At 38.4% G+C, this 18,102-nt stretch overlaps 1 protein-coding gene across 5 annotated transcripts in view; it reads left to right on the forward strand.

The window, feature by feature from the left end:
• Positions 1-3,092: 3,092 nt before the first annotated feature.
• Positions 3,093-18,102, forward strand: part of exoc6 (exocyst complex component 6) — a 114,140-nt gene continuing 99,130 nt past the window's right edge. For 2 of the 5 annotated variants that reach the window (XM_054756091.1, XM_054756098.1), the window contains exons 1-4: positions 3,093-3,350; positions 10,031-10,202; positions 16,057-16,104; positions 17,960-18,050. In XM_054756091.1, the coding sequence (XP_054612066.1) occupies positions 3,253-3,350; positions 10,031-10,202; positions 16,057-16,104; positions 17,960-18,050 (409 nt within the window). In that variant the 5' untranslated portion in view covers positions 3,093-3,252. The remainder of the gene's footprint in view (positions 3,351-10,030; positions 10,203-16,056; positions 16,105-17,959; positions 18,051-18,102) is intronic. The other 3 variants (XM_054756107.1, XM_054756122.1, XM_054756114.1) reach the window with 2 other exon arrangements.

An 18,102-nucleotide genomic window follows, 5' to 3' on the forward strand; every position in this document is an offset into this window, starting at 1 on the left:
AATAATGGTAAAAACCATATTCACAAGGTCATAAACAGGTTTTCTATGCTCGAACTACAAAAACATTCCATTTATTAATATTGAATCCTACTTGGCGATCTAGAACCAATTAGCAACGATGACTGTATGTTTTGCAAGTACCAAAATAAAAAGGGCTCTGTATGTGGCTCTGTATGTGTTTCCCTCCATCTGTCATCTTACTGCTTTACATACAGTACATCCCGTTGTCCGTCCATCCCCTCCATTGTATAGCTGTGTCGTTTCCTGCAATGCTGGCACATTTCCGATGCTTGTGTGTGTGTGTGTGATGACCCACTTCTTGTTTTTGGTGAAGTAATAAGGAAACTCATAGTCATAGCTTTGTAAAGACACACTCTATCTACACCCCGAATTGGCCAATACATTTTGAAAAGAATAGCAGGAAATAGAAAGTGGTTGTGTAAGCTGCTCAAGGACTGTTACTTTAGTCATGCTTGCAGTTCTACAACCATTCAGCTTCAATATTATTTTTTTCTATACCCCTAATGTGGCTTACCTACAAACATTTTGACAGATGCCAAATATTATTGGGATAATTTTTCATTAAAATATTTTAATATGTGAGACCTGGTGAAAATAAAGCCATTGAGACATACAGTGGTGTGAAAAAGTGAATGGAAATATTAGTCAACGACAACACAACTGAACACAAAATGCCGTTTTTAAATGAAACTTTTTATGATTAAGGGAGAAAAAAAATCCAAACCCACATGGCCCTGTGTGGAAAAGTGATTGCCCCCTAAACCTAATAACTGGTTGGGCCACCCTTAGCAGCAACAACTGCAATCCAGCGTTTGCGATAACTTGTAATGAGTCTCTTACAGCGCTGGGGAGGAATTTTGGCCTACTCATCTTTACAGAATTGTTGTAATTCAGCCACATTGGAGGGTTTTTCAGCATGAAGCGCCTTTTTAAGGTCATGGCACAGCATCTCAATAGGATTCAGGTCAGGACTTTGACTAGGCCACTCCAAAGTCTTCATTTTGTTTTTCTTCAGCCATTCAGAGGTGGACTTGCTGGTGTAGAACCCAAGTTGGTTTTAACTTGAGGTCACGAACAGATGGCCGGATATTCTCCTCCTTGGTAGACAGAAGAATTCCTGGTTTCATTTATCACAGCAAGTCTTCCAGGTCCTGAAGCAGCAAAACAGCCCCAGACCATCACACTACCACCACCATATTCTACTGTTGGTATGATGTTCTTTTTTCTGAAATTCGGCATTACTTTTACGCCAGATGTAATGAGACACATACCTGTAATGGGACACAGACACATGCCTTAATGTTCTTTTTGTTCAGCAGTGGTTTTCGTCTTGGAATTCTGCTATGCTGGCCGTTTTTGCCCGGTGGAGTCATGAACACTGACCTTAACTGTGGCTGTGAGGGCTGCAGTTCTTTGGATGTTGTTGTGGGGTCTTTTGTGACCTCTTGTCACCACAAGAGCTCCACTGAGCTCTTGTGGTAATTTTGGTTGGCGGACATTCTTGGGAAGGTTCGCCACTGTTCCATTTTTTCGCCATTTGTAAATAATGGCTCTCACTGTTGTTCGCTGGAGTCCCAAAGCTTTAGAAATGGCTTTATAGCCTTTTCCAGACTAATAGATCTCAGTTAATCTCAGTTAAGTTATGTTTTAACAGGGGGAACAATCACTTTTTACACAGGGCCATGTCGGTTTGGATTTTTTTTCTCCCTTAATAATAAAAAGTTTCATTTAAAAACTGCATTTTCTGTTCAGTTGTGTTGTCATTGACTAATGTTTAAATTTCTTTGATGATCTGAAAAATGTAAGTGTGACAAACATGCAAAAAAATAAGAAATCCGGAAGGGGCGAACACTTTTTAACACCACTGTACAGTACATAACTTGTTTTGAAAACAACCCACATGTGAGGTAGCCAATTTCAGAATGTACAGTAACTTTACTGACAGTCTATAGGAAAGTGTTGATGAGATTATAAACTATTACTTGTAAAGTTTTGTTGGACTCAAAGTTCAGTGAATCACAAGGTCTCTTTTTCCTGTTGCTCATTTTCTGCTGACTGTAGCAGGTGACCTACAGCCACCCCCAACACTCCAAAGCACACACACTTTGTGTTGCTGTCTAAGTTATATGCTTCACTAAAACATCCCAAATCAAGAAATGGCCAGTAAGAGGGTCCATGCTGCCTTACCTGAGCCCCCTAGTCAAAGACAAGATGATAATGAAGAGGAGGAGAAGAAGATTTTTGGGAATATTTTTGCAGAACTAGAATCCGTGAATCTTCCTCTTGGAACCACCTTAAGGTATGGAAATGCAAAATGAGGAAACACTGAGCAAAATATCATACATAGGCACAACACGATTGATGTCAGGCTGTTAGGGAAACCCTTCTCGTTCTTTTCTGCTTAAAATGGTTTGACTTAGCACTTTAAGCGTGTTGGTCATGTATAGCCAGCTACGATTCTACCTAAATATTCAAAAAAAAAAATGTGAAAATGCAAATAACAAAACAATAAAGAAACAAATTAAACCAGTTTATTTGATTATATATATATAAAATTATATACAGATAGATAGACAGGTTGACAGACAGACAGACAGACAGACGGCTGTGCTAAATTACTAATTTACAATATTGGTATGATGTATGCATTTTAAATTGCAAAAAGGATTTATAATACATAAAACAGTGGCGAATTGAAAATAACAGCATTGCACTTAAAGTGCCATTTTTAGAAATAAGAACAAAAATCATTTCTGCATAAATGTACAGTAATGCAATCACCCATTTTTGGTGTGTCATCGGTATTTTCTTCATGTAGCCAAGTGCATTTTAAAACACTACTGTGACTGCGTACCAATCATAAATAAAAACTCCAAGTGAAACACAAATGCTAAATAGACGAAAACAAACTAATTACTATTTCACTTGTAAACTGCCGGTCCGCTCTCAATGCAGTATGCTCCCATTTATTTACGTCACTGGCGAAGACCAAAAAGCCTTCCGCAAAGGATTCATCAGTGGTTCCTTGGTTCCTCCAGAGGGTCCTTGGTTCCTCCAGAGGGCGGAAGAAGCATAGAGCAGCGAGGAAGGATGCAGTAAGAGACGTGGGAATCAACCACAAAAAGCCCTAAATTCATGGCTATCTCGCGCCCCCTACAGGCAAGACCTTTCACTTCCTTGTAACCCCCTGCAGCTGCAGTGACAGTCAACCATCGTACACACAAAACAATCATGGCGGATAACATAACCATGGAGTCTATAACGGAGCACGAGCGGATTTTACAGGAAATTGAGAGTACCGACACGGCTTGCGTCGGCCCCACGCTTCGGTAAGAATATATGACTTCTGATGAAGCCAGTGTACTTTGTGGTGCCAGTGCGTTTTGTTTTGTTTCATCCATGGGATCTTTTGTTCGTAAGCTAGTTTACCGTTAGCTGCCCCTAGCAACCTGTCGGCTAATATTAGCAGTTTTAGCCAAATGTTTACATGGTGTTGAAAAATAAGCATTGGTGGCTTGTTAGCTAGCAAGGTAACAGTGAGCAATCATTGGATTTATAGGTGCGCATCTGAAGGAAAAAGCAACTACGTGTACATTTGCGGAATTGGTGTATTTATGGTTGACCAGTGAACTGTCAAAATGTAAACATATATGATGGGTGTGGCTATTGGTCTTTAAGTCTTGTCTTTCGCTAACAATTACCAGCACCCTGTTTAGTTGACAGATTTTCCTCGGCCCAAGCCATAGACCGGTAATGTAATTGGTGTTTTATTGCTTGTGCAAGTGCTAGTCTTTCACTGTCTTCTAAGTTAAATACATTCGTTTGACAAGTGTTAACAGCCTTGCTATACGTTCAGCTAAATACTTCCGATTCCACCTTCCAGTCAGGTCGCCATACAAGACAATTCTGCTGCCCTAAAAAGTATCCAAAAGTATCAAGTAAGGGTGGACGATACTGCAATCAAATAGTGTAAGACGCACGCCACCGACTAGAATATGTTACGAATAATGATTTAAAAGAATAGGTTGAACAAATAAAGGTCAATATTTGCCACAATTCAAACTTAAACTTAAAAAACGTTCATTTGAGCCCAATAAACTGATTGGCGTTCATTGCTTTCACTCACGGCTGTCTGGTATTCACGTGCAGTGGAACCTCTGTTAGCGTACACCCCGAATAGCGTGTTTTTTGGTTAACGGCGAAAATTTCAGCCAAAATGTTGCCTTGGTTTGTCTACATTTTCTGGTTAGCGCACAATATTAGCTTGCTAATACAGTACATGGAAACAGGAAGCACTAGTCAGCTTCATCGCCAGTCTATAGCTGTGTCCCATTTCGGGGTCTGCATCCTAATGTCGTCGCTGTGGCTAGAGTGATGTGAAATGGGACGGTCTAGCCTTCAGAACACTTCCTGGTTTTTGTCATGTGTTCACACCCGCTTGCATCCTGCGCTATGCCTTCCAGTCTGTAAAGTGGAGGAAAACATATGGACAGACCTAACAAAATAAGAAATAATGGAGCCAAAGTTGTTATATTTATTTGGGGATTATGGTTTGCTGAAAAGAGAATAGCAGCCATCTGTCAGCAAATTTATGTCCACTGTACACATCCGTGGCGCGTGCACATATACTAAATAAAATCAGTCTCACCGAAGTAACCTACAGTTTGGAGTCATTGTGAGTGGCTTATGATGTAGGCTATACAGTCAATGATAGCTAATGTTAGCATCTAAACTTTGTGAAATCGCTAATATTAACTAATGCGCGTGTGTGTTACATGAGGTGTGGCTTGCAATGGCAGAGCAGGAAGAGGGTGGGTTTATAATGCTTAGAAACATTTGAAAGTTAGTGCTGCACCTATAGTGTAAAATAAGTCAACAAAAACTAACACTGTGATTGGCTCTCATTCAAATCCTTTGGCTTTTTGCCCCCAAAGCCCTCCCTGAGATTTTTTAAAGTGCAATTTTGCATTTTTTTTAATAGCGTTGGAACGCACATAGTGTTCTGCATCCTTGTAGTGTATTAGAGCGATCTATCAGTGTTGTGTTGTGTGTCTGTTATTGTATTTACTACTGCTACTCGCCAAAGGTGTTGTATACTCATGTTGAAGACATGTGCAGCGCCACCTCGTCTCAGTGTGTTTACATGCCTGTATGAGCATATTAGGAACCCACAGTCGACAATAGCCGGCTAAATATAGAACCACAACAGTCCTTATTGGCCAAGGGAGAACCCGCCCATTGTGTTCTTCGTCCTGATTGGCTGTAGACCATTGTCAATTAATCGATTATTGTTCTATTAATCGATTTATAGATTATCGTTACAGGCCTACAGCTACATGATCTCATTTTTGAGCAAGAAATCATGATTCACTTATTTTACAGAATCATGCTGCCCTAGTAAAGGCTGCATAAAAAGACCCCAACTGGATCACTGTGCTGCAAAAAAACAACTATTTGAAGAGTTGTGTAACTGGAGATTAGATCATTTCAGGGTTGCTGCATTTGAAAAGAATGCACCTCTGTCATTTCAAATATCGATATTATCGATAACAAGGGAGTATCACTGTTGGATCAATGGTGGTCCAGTTGGGGGTCTTTTTATGTAGACTTTACCATGATTCTGCAAAATGTGTGAGTCATGATTTTCTTGCTCAAAAATGAGATCATGCAGCGGTAGGCCTGTCACAATAATCAATAAATCGATTAATCGAACGATAAATAAAATTGAATTTGATAATTTTGCCGGCCTCGATAAATTGACATGTGCCTGTGTCATAAAGAGAGAGGAGCGAGTACTACATGTTGATACGATTTACTCGCATTATTATGCCATAAAATTAATGAAAAAAATGGTCTCAAAAAAACGTTGACAATAATATCGATTATCGTCCAGCAAAATTTGTTATCGTGACAGGCCTATGTAGCGGTATAGACAAATTGGCGACAGCGGCTCAGGAGGTAGAGCAGGTCGTCCAGAAACCGGAAAGTTGGTGGTTTGATCCTCACTTCACCCACCTTGCCTTCAGTGCTGCCCACACTGTGAATGGATGTTTGGTGGCGGTCGGAGAGGCCGTAGGCACGAATTGGCAGCCACCTTTCCGTCAGTCTACCCCAGGGCAGCTGTGTCTACAGATGTAGAGTACCACCACCAGTATGTGATTTAGGAATGAATGAATAATGGGTTCACTTCATTTTGAAGCGCTCTGAGTGCCTTGAAAATAAAATCTAATGCATGATTATTATTATAAAATGCATGATTTATGCTATTGACCAGAGATGAGAGCAACTCAGTGTTTTGCAAGTCTCAAGTCTTTCAGCCCATTTTAAGCACCATTCTTCAATGCAGTTTAAATAGACAATAGAAACATGCATTTTCTAATTTCAGTCATTTTGTCGAAAAATAGTTCAATTTGTCATACAGTATATACTGTTTAGAATAAGATTGGACAGTTTTCACATTGTAGCTGATAAGTGTTTTCTACCGTGTTTAGCGAGTGTTAGGCTAAAATTTTTCTTTGGTTCTGGGTTGTGCCAGGTTATATCAATGTGGCAGGTATTTCACTAAAACGTTTCAGTTAATTCACCCTGTATGCCAATGTAGCATGTCATTTTACCACCACTAGATGGTGTTGTTGTTGTATATATCAGGCACTGGTTGCACTGTTCCTCTCATTATCATCCTCTTTCATCGCCCTCTAAACTGGATGTAGTGATGTCCTTATTATTATTTTTTTTAAATCATAATAACCCAACCATGTGTTTTTTCCCTCACTTTTTGCAAGTGCAGTATGGCTTTATTGTACTGATGGATTGCTTTGAAGCTCTCTTTAGAATGAGATTGAAAGAAAAATATGGAGGGAACTATTAGATATAGACTAAGCATCCATACTGACAGTATAAGTGATTTTTGAACAGGTGGCCTATCTCCTTTTTAAAAAAAATATGTCATTCATCATGTGGTCGTATTGCTAGGCCATCATATCCATTTGTTATAATCCCAGTAAGTCTCCTGTCCAAGACACTGCCGGCGTGATTCCCAGACTAGATTTTCAAGTGGCCTAAAAGATTAATGTAATGCAAGAGCGAGAGCACTGAAGCCACAGCCCAACTGCACTTTGCCAGAATACAAATGCAAAATAGCACAACTGTAGATCGGCACATTGGAAGTCACCCAAATTGGAAATGTTTCAAAATGGAATGAGACGGCAATGTGACTATTATTGATGTGCATTTACAACTGACTAACCTGAAAGAACCAGAAGATGCAAAATAATGAAACTGAATGGCACTCAGCTGAGCGAGACTAAACAATCCGAAACATTTTAGCTGTTTGCAGGTATAACGGTTGTATGATTTTGCAATTCAGTCCCGTAGGTGGCGATAATGCACTTTACTCTTGGCACCACCTGTAACAAACAGTATCTGTTCCGTCTGTGGGATCTGATGTGTCGCTATGCCACTCGGGCCCACTGCAAGATGACTGAAAACTAATTCCCTTAGTTTCTCCTTGTACCAAATCTACGCCATAATGAAGCCAGTATTTACCCAACTATCTTAACTAGCCAACTAATGGTAATCAAAACAGAACCTCCCGCCCAAGTATATAATCTGAGCTTTGTGGGGGTCTTAACAAGTTTAGGGGTTCAAATGTGCAGGCATACACACAAATTCAGCTATCACTGTGGGAAAAAAATATGACGTCAACACCGCACAACACAGGAGCGTATATACAATATTTGCCATCTTATTATCATGCAGACCAAGCAGGCTTTTCTCATCAGGCCTCATGGGTGTTCCTGCAGCCCATGATGTTATAATATTATCATAAAAACTTGTACTGTGAATCAGACTTGTAGAACGTGGTGATATTTTGGCTGTATGTTGGAACCTTGCGACTTCCTACATGTTCTTCTGTATTAAAAATATATTTTATACACTTGTTAATGCATTTCACTTGTTCTTTTTCAATTAGTGCTCAATACAGAGACATTTTTAAATGTGGAGACTTCATTTTGTGAAATTTTGATATTTAATTTTACTTCACTTGTCAGTTCCTGAATAAGGTGCTCTTAACTCATTCAATCCCCGCCATTTGTCAAAAGACAACCCTTTCACTACCGGCCATTTTAGATGATTTTGACTGATTTTTCAAGGCAAACAGAATTTTGTGTTCTAAACATGGAACTTACCAAAAGAAAGATTAGACTCTCGTCTTTCATCAAAAAAAAAGTTTATACCTCTTTTCGTTTTTTAGTAATCAGCAGTAGAACATAGGTACATTTCAGGAAACTATCAGTTCCCAACAAGAAAAGGGAGAAAAACAACTTTTTGTGGAAAGATACCGTACATTTCGAGCATAGCTTTCATTTTGACACAATTTTTTTCCGTTTGTGACAGCTCAAGTATCTAAACAACTATACCACAACATAAACAACACATGCTTTACATCAAAATAACTATTTATTTCCAAATATAATACCACAAACTATTACACATGTGCATGCGTGTGAATGTGTGCGTGCGTGCACGCGTGTGGGTTCGTGTACATGGGTTAAAATTTCCCTACAATGCGTAACCTTAAGCACGCTACACTCCTCAATGCTCTTTCACTTCCTCCTTGCTGTCGAGTGTGTTTTTACGTTGAAATGATACATGCCGAGCTCTGATCAAATGCACTTCTCCCAACTTGTGAGCGTTTTTATGGTTTAAAACTGCAAAACATGCAAAACAACAAAAAGACTCCCAAATACGTCTTTGGGTTCGGGCGTTCGGATTTATAAAAACGCATAAATAGTCTTGGTAGAAAATGAGTGAAATGGTCTTTGCACATACAGTATAATTTTTTGTAATTATGTAGGCCTGTCACGCTAAAAAACAGGTTGATACTGTAATTATGAGCGCTCGATAAATTGACATGTACGTACAGTATATGTGTGTGTGCTCCATGTGCTAGTCTTTCTGCGCTACACAAGCTGGATGACAAGAGGGTTCACTCTGTCTGTGTGCTTTGATTCTATCGCGGAATGAATGCTGATAGTGATCCCTCCTCTTATTCAACATCTTTGTGGAGGCGGTGCTACTAGTGAGCCGATGCAGGCTGCGACACTGGAGGACCAAATTAGCCTTGAGACAGCATATGCTAACATGAATCAAGGCACAGAAGTGGTAGTTTCGAAGGCGAACGTAACATCAGCAGCGTGGGAATATTTCGGTTTTAAACAGAATGAACAAAGTGAGCGCATAAACACAGACGAACCGATATGTCGCATTTGTTTGAAAGGAGTCATGAGGAAGCAGGGGAACACGAACTTACAAAATACTGTATGCTTATCTGAAACACCACCATCCTTTTCAGTTGTTCCAACTGGGAAGAAAAAATACGGCTGGAGGTGCAACAGACCCTTGATCCCAACAGCCAACGCTTCCTGAGGCGTTTGGTCGGCAAAGTAAATACAAGCAAAATAGCGCAAAATGGTGCACACTCATAGACAGTGTAGTGTGGCTCGCTACATTGCAAATGAAATGGAACCAATCAATACGGTGGAAAAGCCCATATTTCGGAAAATGTTAGAAATGTTTGACAGACAGTACGACAGTACTGCATTTGATACGATGTACTGTCATTATGCCATAAAAACAATGAAAAAATGGTCTCAGAACTTCAAGTGACTGAAGCTCACACGGGTACACGATACCTGAGTACCATCAAGTGGTTCAAATGTACATTACACCTCTCATGATCTATGAAAAATGGTTTAAAAAAAATATGACGAAATTGTCGATATTGTGTAGCACAATTATCGACCAGCATGTATGGATTATGTTGTATGTGTATAAAAAAATGTAGGTTTGATGATAAAATCTACAGTATTGACTATAAAAGTGGTTGCAACTTAATTTCCTTTTGAAAATGTGTGTCCCGGCGTGTGAGTGGCTAAGAACCACTGATGTTTGGCATTTTTCTGGTCTTCTAAACACGTTTTCTCCTCACTGTAAATTTCTGTGCCAGATCAATCTACAATGACCAGCCAAACGCACACAAGCGCTTCATGGACAAGTTGGATGCCAGGATAAGGAACCATGATCGTGAGATTGAGAAGATGTGCAATTTTCACCACCAAGGCTTTGTGGATGCAATTACAGAGCTCCTCAAAGTCCGCACGGATGCGGAGAAACTTATGGTAAGCAAGTAAGCACACGACCGTTAAGGTGTCTTAACGGGTCATAATGTTAGGAGACATTCTTTTGTCACTTTCACAAGTACTTTTGCAAATCAAATTCACTTGCCTCATTTTACGCAGCTCCCATGCTGTTTCATTTAACAGCAGCCGAAAATTGACAGAACGGGCCAGTAGATAGCACTGAGAGATGACCTTAATACAATTTAATAGAGCTCATGCAAGGCAAGTCACGATGCAAACTACAAATGCCATTTCAACACAACTTGAAAATTTTACTCAAAAGCCTGAATTCTACTAACATGGCGTCCTCTTTGTCACACTGACACTCCAATTTCAATTTATTTATATAGCGCCAAATCACAACAGCTGTTATCTCATGGCACTTTACACATGAAGGTCACAATTGAAAACGGAGGACCAAATGAAACCCCACATGAGCAAGCACTTGGCGACGAAGGCAAGGGGAAGCTCCCTGTGGGGAAGAAGCCTTGAACGAAACGCAGGCTCTGTGGTGCGGCCGTCCAGTTGGGTTAAGATATAAAAATAGACTAGAAGGATAGATGGTAGATCAAGCCAGAAGTCTTAGTCTTAGTCCAAAGAACATAGAAGAGTGTCTCTGATAAATATTAGCGTATCAGGGGTTAGTTCTAACACTTGTATAGAGCGCTTATGCACAAAAGAAACACACTGACCAATCGCTTGCTACTGCAAGAATCAAAACAGCCAATCAAATTGAACCACACAGTGAAAAATGAAAGGATGCAAGGGCCAAGATGTTTTGTGAAGTATGTAGTTATGCTAAGAAGTTATACATATATATATATATATATGTGTGTATATGTATATATATATGTATATATATATATATATATGTGTGTATATGTATATATATATGTATATATATGTATATGTATATATGTATATATATGTATATGTATATATATGTATATATATGTATATGTATATATGTATATATATGTATATGTATATATATATGTATATATATGTATATATATGTATATGTATATACGTATATATGTGTGTATATATATATATGTATATGTATGTATATATATATATGTATATATATATATATATATATATATATATATATATATATATATACACACATACAGTATATTTCAAGGAAAAATTGCATCTAATATTATGACTTTATTCCAATAATATTACAGCTTTTTCTCCAACTTAATTTTGCAAAAATGACAACTTTATTTTGTTTATTTTTTTTCATGTTAGGACTTTTTTAAAACTTATTTTTAATAATTTTATTAAATTACATGAAATTTAATAATTATTATTTTTTAAATATTTCAACTCTACGCTAGTAAAATGACATTATTATGAGTTTGTTCTCGTAAAATTGCAGCCTTTTTCTCTACTTACAACATGACTTTTTTTCTTTTAATATTTTGACTTTATTCTTGTAAAATTACAGGTTTTTTTCGTTTCTGCTGTTGTTGTTTTTTTAATTTCCAACTATTTCAACTTTCTTCTTATACATTTTTTTTTGTAATTATGACTTTATTCAAATAATAATTTGACTTTATTCTCATAACATTATAATTTTCCTCTAATCTAATTTTCCAAAAAATTACAATTTAGTTTTGTTTGTTTCTCATATTATGACTTTAAACAATGAAAATGTTTTTTTAGATTTCAACTTCACGCAACTAAAATGACGTTTCCTCATAATATTACGACGTTATTCTCGTATCTCATAAAATGATGCCCTTTCCTCATTAGATTACAACTTTTTTCTTTTGATATTTTCACTTTATTCTTGTAAAATTACTGTACATTTCTTGTTAAATCATATCTTTAGAATGTGCCACTGGCCAATAAAAGAACAGATGCAGACCACAGATGGCCCCTTGGCCGCATTTTGAATACCCCTGGTTTACAGAGCAACTTTGCACATGAAGCAAGGCAAACAGCAACAACAACAGGAAAGAAAGTTCAGGTTCAGGCTAAATAAATAAATTAATATTGATTAAGATTATTGATTTGCAAATTAATTAAACTAATTTATCAAGAAATAATGCATAAACGCAAACGCTTGTCCTCATTAGGGTCACAGGTGAGCTGGAACTCACTTGAAGACTGGACTGGTCACCACTCAATCACAGGGCACATATAGACAACTGTTATTTAGTCATTAGTTCAATGTGAAAATAAGCACTTAATATTGTTGGAATATTTTATATTGTATCTGTTTTTATTTTTTTATATGACAGTGAGAGGATGACAGAATAAATATATAATCAAAATACAGGAGGTACTAGTTTTACGAGGTTTTGTGGTTGTGATATTTCATGGTTACACCGCACTCTTTCATTTACAACTTTGTTTCAACCTAAGTGGTTTGCTCCGTAAATACGAGACTCACTCGAGCTACACTAGTTACATGCATGCAGCGGAAGAATACATAGTTGCGCTACACTGTCATAGTTGTCGCTATGCAGCTCTTGTTTTTTTTTTTTTTACTTAACTTTTTGTGCTTCATTATGTCTCCCAAGTGTAAGGCAGACTCTTCTGATGGCAACGCATTCAAAGAAAGTGAAAGTGAAAAGTGACGTGAAACTATACAGAAAGTGCAGAAATGCCGACCAACCTCGGCTGCATGCTTGGTCTAAGGCACACTTTCCCTTTATTTGCCGTGATTGGAAGAGGTGGTCTAGGGCCCGCCATAAGAGCCATTTAATTAATATGATAGCTGCTCAAGCGCAAATTTATGACAGCGACAATCTTGCACAAAATATATAATCAGACTCCAAATAAGACTGGAATTAGTCCATAAAGTCTGAGAAATTGCAGTAATACAGCAGTATAGAATTGATGGTACAGTGTTCCCTTGCTCCATCGCGGTTCACCTTTTGCGGGCCTCTCTGTTTCGTGTCCTGATTGGCTAAGGGAGAATCCGCGCATTGAGTTCTGTGTCCTGATTGGCTGTAGACCATTCTCAATCAATCTCCTTTGTGCCGCCCTGCCGTGTCTCCTGTTGGGTCATCGCTAGCAAACAGCTTGCAGTCTTGGTATGTTTGCAAGTTTCTCCCCGACAAAACCCACAATGTCGACAAAATGTTCTGCACCCAAAAGGCAGAGGAAGACAACCATCTAACAAAAAGTTACACTCCTGGACATGCTTAAGGAAGGTAAACGTTACGCAGGTGCTATTACGGAATAAATTCATCTTCGCTTTGTTACATAAAGTAGGAGGAAAATAGTGACAACTGATGACTGCAGCAGTATGTTTTAACAAAGATCCGAAAACGCAACAGCGGAACGGCACCAGGAAGAAAAGGTGCGGTCAGTGTGAAATCACTATTAATAATTTTTGTGTCCAACCTCGTAGGTTGCTCATTCTAATTCAAACGAAGGTTAGAACTTTGAGAACGTTTAAACAAGAGAGAAATGTGGGAAAATGTTAATGCCTGTCTGAGAAAAGTGTGTAGAGTGTTTTACAGCCTTAAAACATATTTAATAATTGCCAAAAAATTATGCTGGCTACCTCGTGGATTTCACTTATTGCGGGCTATTTTGGGAACCCGCGATAAACGAGGTAATACTGTACAAGCAAACAGGCCATAGCTTAAATTCAAAGTGTTGCGCAGGCCAATGGTGGCCTGGAAAGGGAGAGGGCCCAGCACAGTACGAGAGACCACCAGCGGAAAAAAAAGAGTGTGTATGTATTTAAAGTCAGCTGTGTGTTACAGGTGACAAAGCATATTCTTCTTATTTATTGGTATCAACATTTCAGTTTTTCTTCCTTACATTACACCTTTTGCTCTTTCTTTCTCTTGTTGCTGTTTTTTTTTTTTTTATGTAATTTTTACAATGTAGAAATTACGGGTGCCAATAAAAAACAAGATTTGGGCCGCAAATGGCTCCAGGCCACACTTTGGGCACCCCTGCTCTAAACTCAGTAATATGCCTCACAAATGCAGTTTTACGCATTAGACAATCATAAGTGTTCAGGATACAGTATTTTACTTACGTAAATGTGCACTTACACAACATCACGTCTGGTCAAAGCATCTTCTGGTGCTGGAAAACACTGTTGAACAAGAATTTACTTGTGAGACAGTGTAGTCTTCCCGATTCATAGCTGCAACACTGCAGATAGTGCCATCAAACCACTTTCTGCTTAAGTTACCATAAAAAACAATAATTATTTACAATTTAAAACAAAGAAAAGAGATATGCTGGGAAGCAAAGGCCAACTAGTGAATAGACGAGGTTCTACTGTACACCCTTATAATGCATGTATTATTGCTTCAGACCGAGGCTTGAAGACATTTTCCCAAACTGGATCTCTTAAACTGTAATTAAAGATCTACTGTACATTGTCTCAAGGTTGCACCTAAATAGTTTATAGTCGTTAGTAGCGTTTACCTGTCTCAGTTGCGGCAGATAAGGCTGTATCTATCCAAATTCTGGCCATGAGGATCACTTATTTATTTGTATTCTTGCATTCTGAAAACTGGAATTTGGAAAGTGAAAACGTAATAGGTCAGGATGAGGACAACGGTATCTTGCTGTCTTGTGGGAGCCGTTACTAGAAATGTAATTACACCTTTTGCTCTAACCGTTTGTTGAGTAAGTTGCTGTGCCACAGCTGAGGGGGAAAAAGTGATTACATAGTTTGCCCCACTGGTTTGAAAGTTTCCTTGTTGAAAGAATTGCATAAAAAGCCGACTGGTCAATTGGGTCATGGCTTTCAGCCGTGTGACAGGAGCAGATAGTTCAAAAATCCCCATCCAGAATCGAGAAGTTTGTCACTGAATCTGTGAGAAAGAGCCTGTCACAAGCCATTAAACTCCATGAAAGGCCCAGTGGACTGCTGATGGGTTCAGGTCCCCGCTGCCTGGTTAATCTGAATTTGCCTGCTTTTGTCCTTGCCCCTTCATGGACAATGAGCTGATTACAAGGTTGAGCAGCTGCAGGAAGGGTGGTAGAGAGGGAAAAGAGAGGGCATGAAGAGGAGGGGCAGATGCACAGAGGAGATAATGATAGACAGTGATTTCTTGTCTCTATGAACCTATTAAAGATATCATTAATCTAAATATTTTCTGATAGTATTTACATGAGAAATTAGTACTATCTATTAGAATCAGCAGCAAAGTAGTGCATGTGGTTAACACAATTGCGCCACAGCAAGGATGTTCTGGGATCGAATCTTGACTCAGATCTCTGTGAGGTGTTTGGACGTTCTCCTTGTCCTTGCGTCGGTTTACTCCACGTAGTCCGGTTTTCCCTTACAGTTAAAAACATTAGGGGTGTCAAATTAAAGCATGATTGCATTTTAATTATCACCATAATTAGTGCTTTTTAAGAAAGAAATAGTGTTAATCTAATTTTTAAACTCTAACGTTTCAGTTGACATATGCAAGTTGTCTTTTTGTAAAAATCAGTTTTTATCCCTTTTGTGCTGGCGTTGGCGGGGGTAGAAAATAATGGTCAGTCACACCCTGAAGTGGACATTGATTGACTGACATTATATATCGGCTTGTTTTACATCAGCTTATAGGCTCCCATTGTAGTTGGGAGGGCAAGGTGAGTAGCGAGAGGATGCATGAAAGTAGAAGAGCATGTGAGAGTTGTTGGTCCAGTGAATTGGAAATTTACATTTTAGAAATGCTCTGACGACACCATTGATAAAAGGTAGTTTGATATGCGTTCTTTGTAAGAAGGAAGGTTCAGTGTTCAATACTTGTATTGTTTGTATAGAAAATGGATGGATGGGTGGTTGGGTATTTTGAATAAAAGAATAAAAGGAACGATTTAGCAGGTAAAATGTAACTGAATTTTAACTTTCTGTGTTTTTTTTTCAAAGACCCAAGTGACAGACACTAATCGAAGACTACAAGAAGCTGGGAGGGAGGTAAGAGCTTGTATACTGTAATGTAAATGCATTGCTCACTGCGCCAATGTACCAAGTGCTTGATTGTTGCCTACAAAGATAAACACTCTTACCAACCCCATTTTAGAAAAACAATTTACCACATAGAAAATACAGAAAGGAAAAAGGTGTTATTCTGGCCGGTTATGTGCTCATGAAGCACACTAATTACTCCTTTCCCTGTAGGAGGAAGCTTGGTGAGAAAGAGCTCAATATTGGCACAATAATTAAAAAATGCAACAAATACAAATGACAGGCAATCGCTCTCAAGAGCTCACATCATGGGGCAAGGATGATTTTGACAAAGGTGAACGATAGCCCAGAATTACACATTAACTTGTTAACACTAGAAGTCCCACAGCCCAGCCTTTTGGCTTTTTTAACTTTCATGTCCAAAGGACAGCCAAGTGGCTGGATTAGTTTTGAACTAATATCCTAATATATTCATAGAATCAGTCATCATTTGTGAACCACTAATCTGGCAGGTAATGGCTGCGTTTACAAAACAAAGGTTGGTAATTGCAGGCCACTGAGTTATTAATTTTAAACCACACAGCCTTTCGGCTGTCCTCTGGGCATGGAAGCAAGAGGGAGTAACAAAATATTGGGACTTCTCGTGAGCTGGAAGTGTTTGAAGTGCTTTGGGTCATACGGGAAGACTTGACCGCATATAGTGGCCAATGCTGTCAATGGGCCAAAATGCCAATGAAGGAATTTAATTTTGGACTATCGCGATTAATTGGTTCCACATCCGACCGTAAATTTCCTCGAAGTAGGATTCCTTATTTATACATGAAATATTTTTTTAGTTAGAGCATAGAAGACCCATTTACAACCTTCTATATATGGTTTTTAATACTATTAGAGCCCTCTAGAAATGAGATAACACCCCTATAGTCAACCTAACACTCATATTACCCAATGTAGTAGATGTAATCAGAGAAAATAAGCCATTTAATACATAAATAAGTCTCGTGCTTGCGTGTGTTTCAATAAATGTCTTCCGGATGTATAGACAGGAAGTAATGTCTGGAATTCAGAGTTGAGTTTTAGCTGGAGTAAGTACAGCCACAACAGTAGCCCGTGTAATGATGATGATGATGATTATTATGTTATTATTGTGCCTGTCGTGAGATAATCCAAACCATCCATAAAAGCCTGTTGTTGGCGATCAAGTGTGGTACATGTTACTAGTGGCACCTAGTGGCAGTTCATGAACGTCTTGTATTGCCTTAAATTGTTTAGAACATTTGTGTTCTTCAAAATGTTTAATGTAGGCAAAGAATATGTAAAATTTGCTGAAATATGCATCTTTTGACTAATAATAGGCCATAGTCAACCACAAAAAAGCAATTATTAATTAATTAATGTAGTTATATTAATGAATTATTATTGTTATTATTAGCATCAATTAATTAATTATTTTTTGGAAAAACCACGATAGAGTGAGGGACGAGTGTAGCATGTTACGGGGTTGGCTCAGTGTGCTTGGCAAGGGTAAAAGACTTGCACTTTGTTTGTGAAGAACCTCGTTTTTTCTTCTTCCTTAACTTTTGCAGGAAGAATGGGACACGGCTACATGGCTACATAAATAATGTTATGTTTTACCGTAAGTGATGTGAAACTACAGTAAATGCTTACGTTACAGTAGTAGTGGTAATACTGTATCAACCGTTTTGTAATTTGTTTAAATGGATCCATTATTGCAGCTGAATTCTCTTAAAACAAGTATGTCATTATATAGGTCAGATTGTTCTGATTTGATAAGACTATATTCTTTCACAGAATTACATGAGTGATTTCTTTGTCTTAATTCATCCCGTATTCTTGCTGTCAGGTAACAGCTCAGACAGAGGAGGTGATTCGCTGTCGGATCCAGCAGAGGAACATGACCACGACTGTGGAGAAACTCCAGCTCTGTATACCAGGTAGCACATTAAAATGAGGGTGTAGTTATTTTCCTTAAAATCACCGAATCAA

This window comes from Dunckerocampus dactyliophorus, chromosome 2 (assembly GCF_027744805.1).
Source record: "Dunckerocampus dactyliophorus isolate RoL2022-P2 chromosome 2, RoL_Ddac_1.1, whole genome shotgun sequence".
NCBI classification, from domain to species: domain Eukaryota; kingdom Metazoa; phylum Chordata; class Actinopteri; order Syngnathiformes; family Syngnathidae; genus Dunckerocampus; species Dunckerocampus dactyliophorus.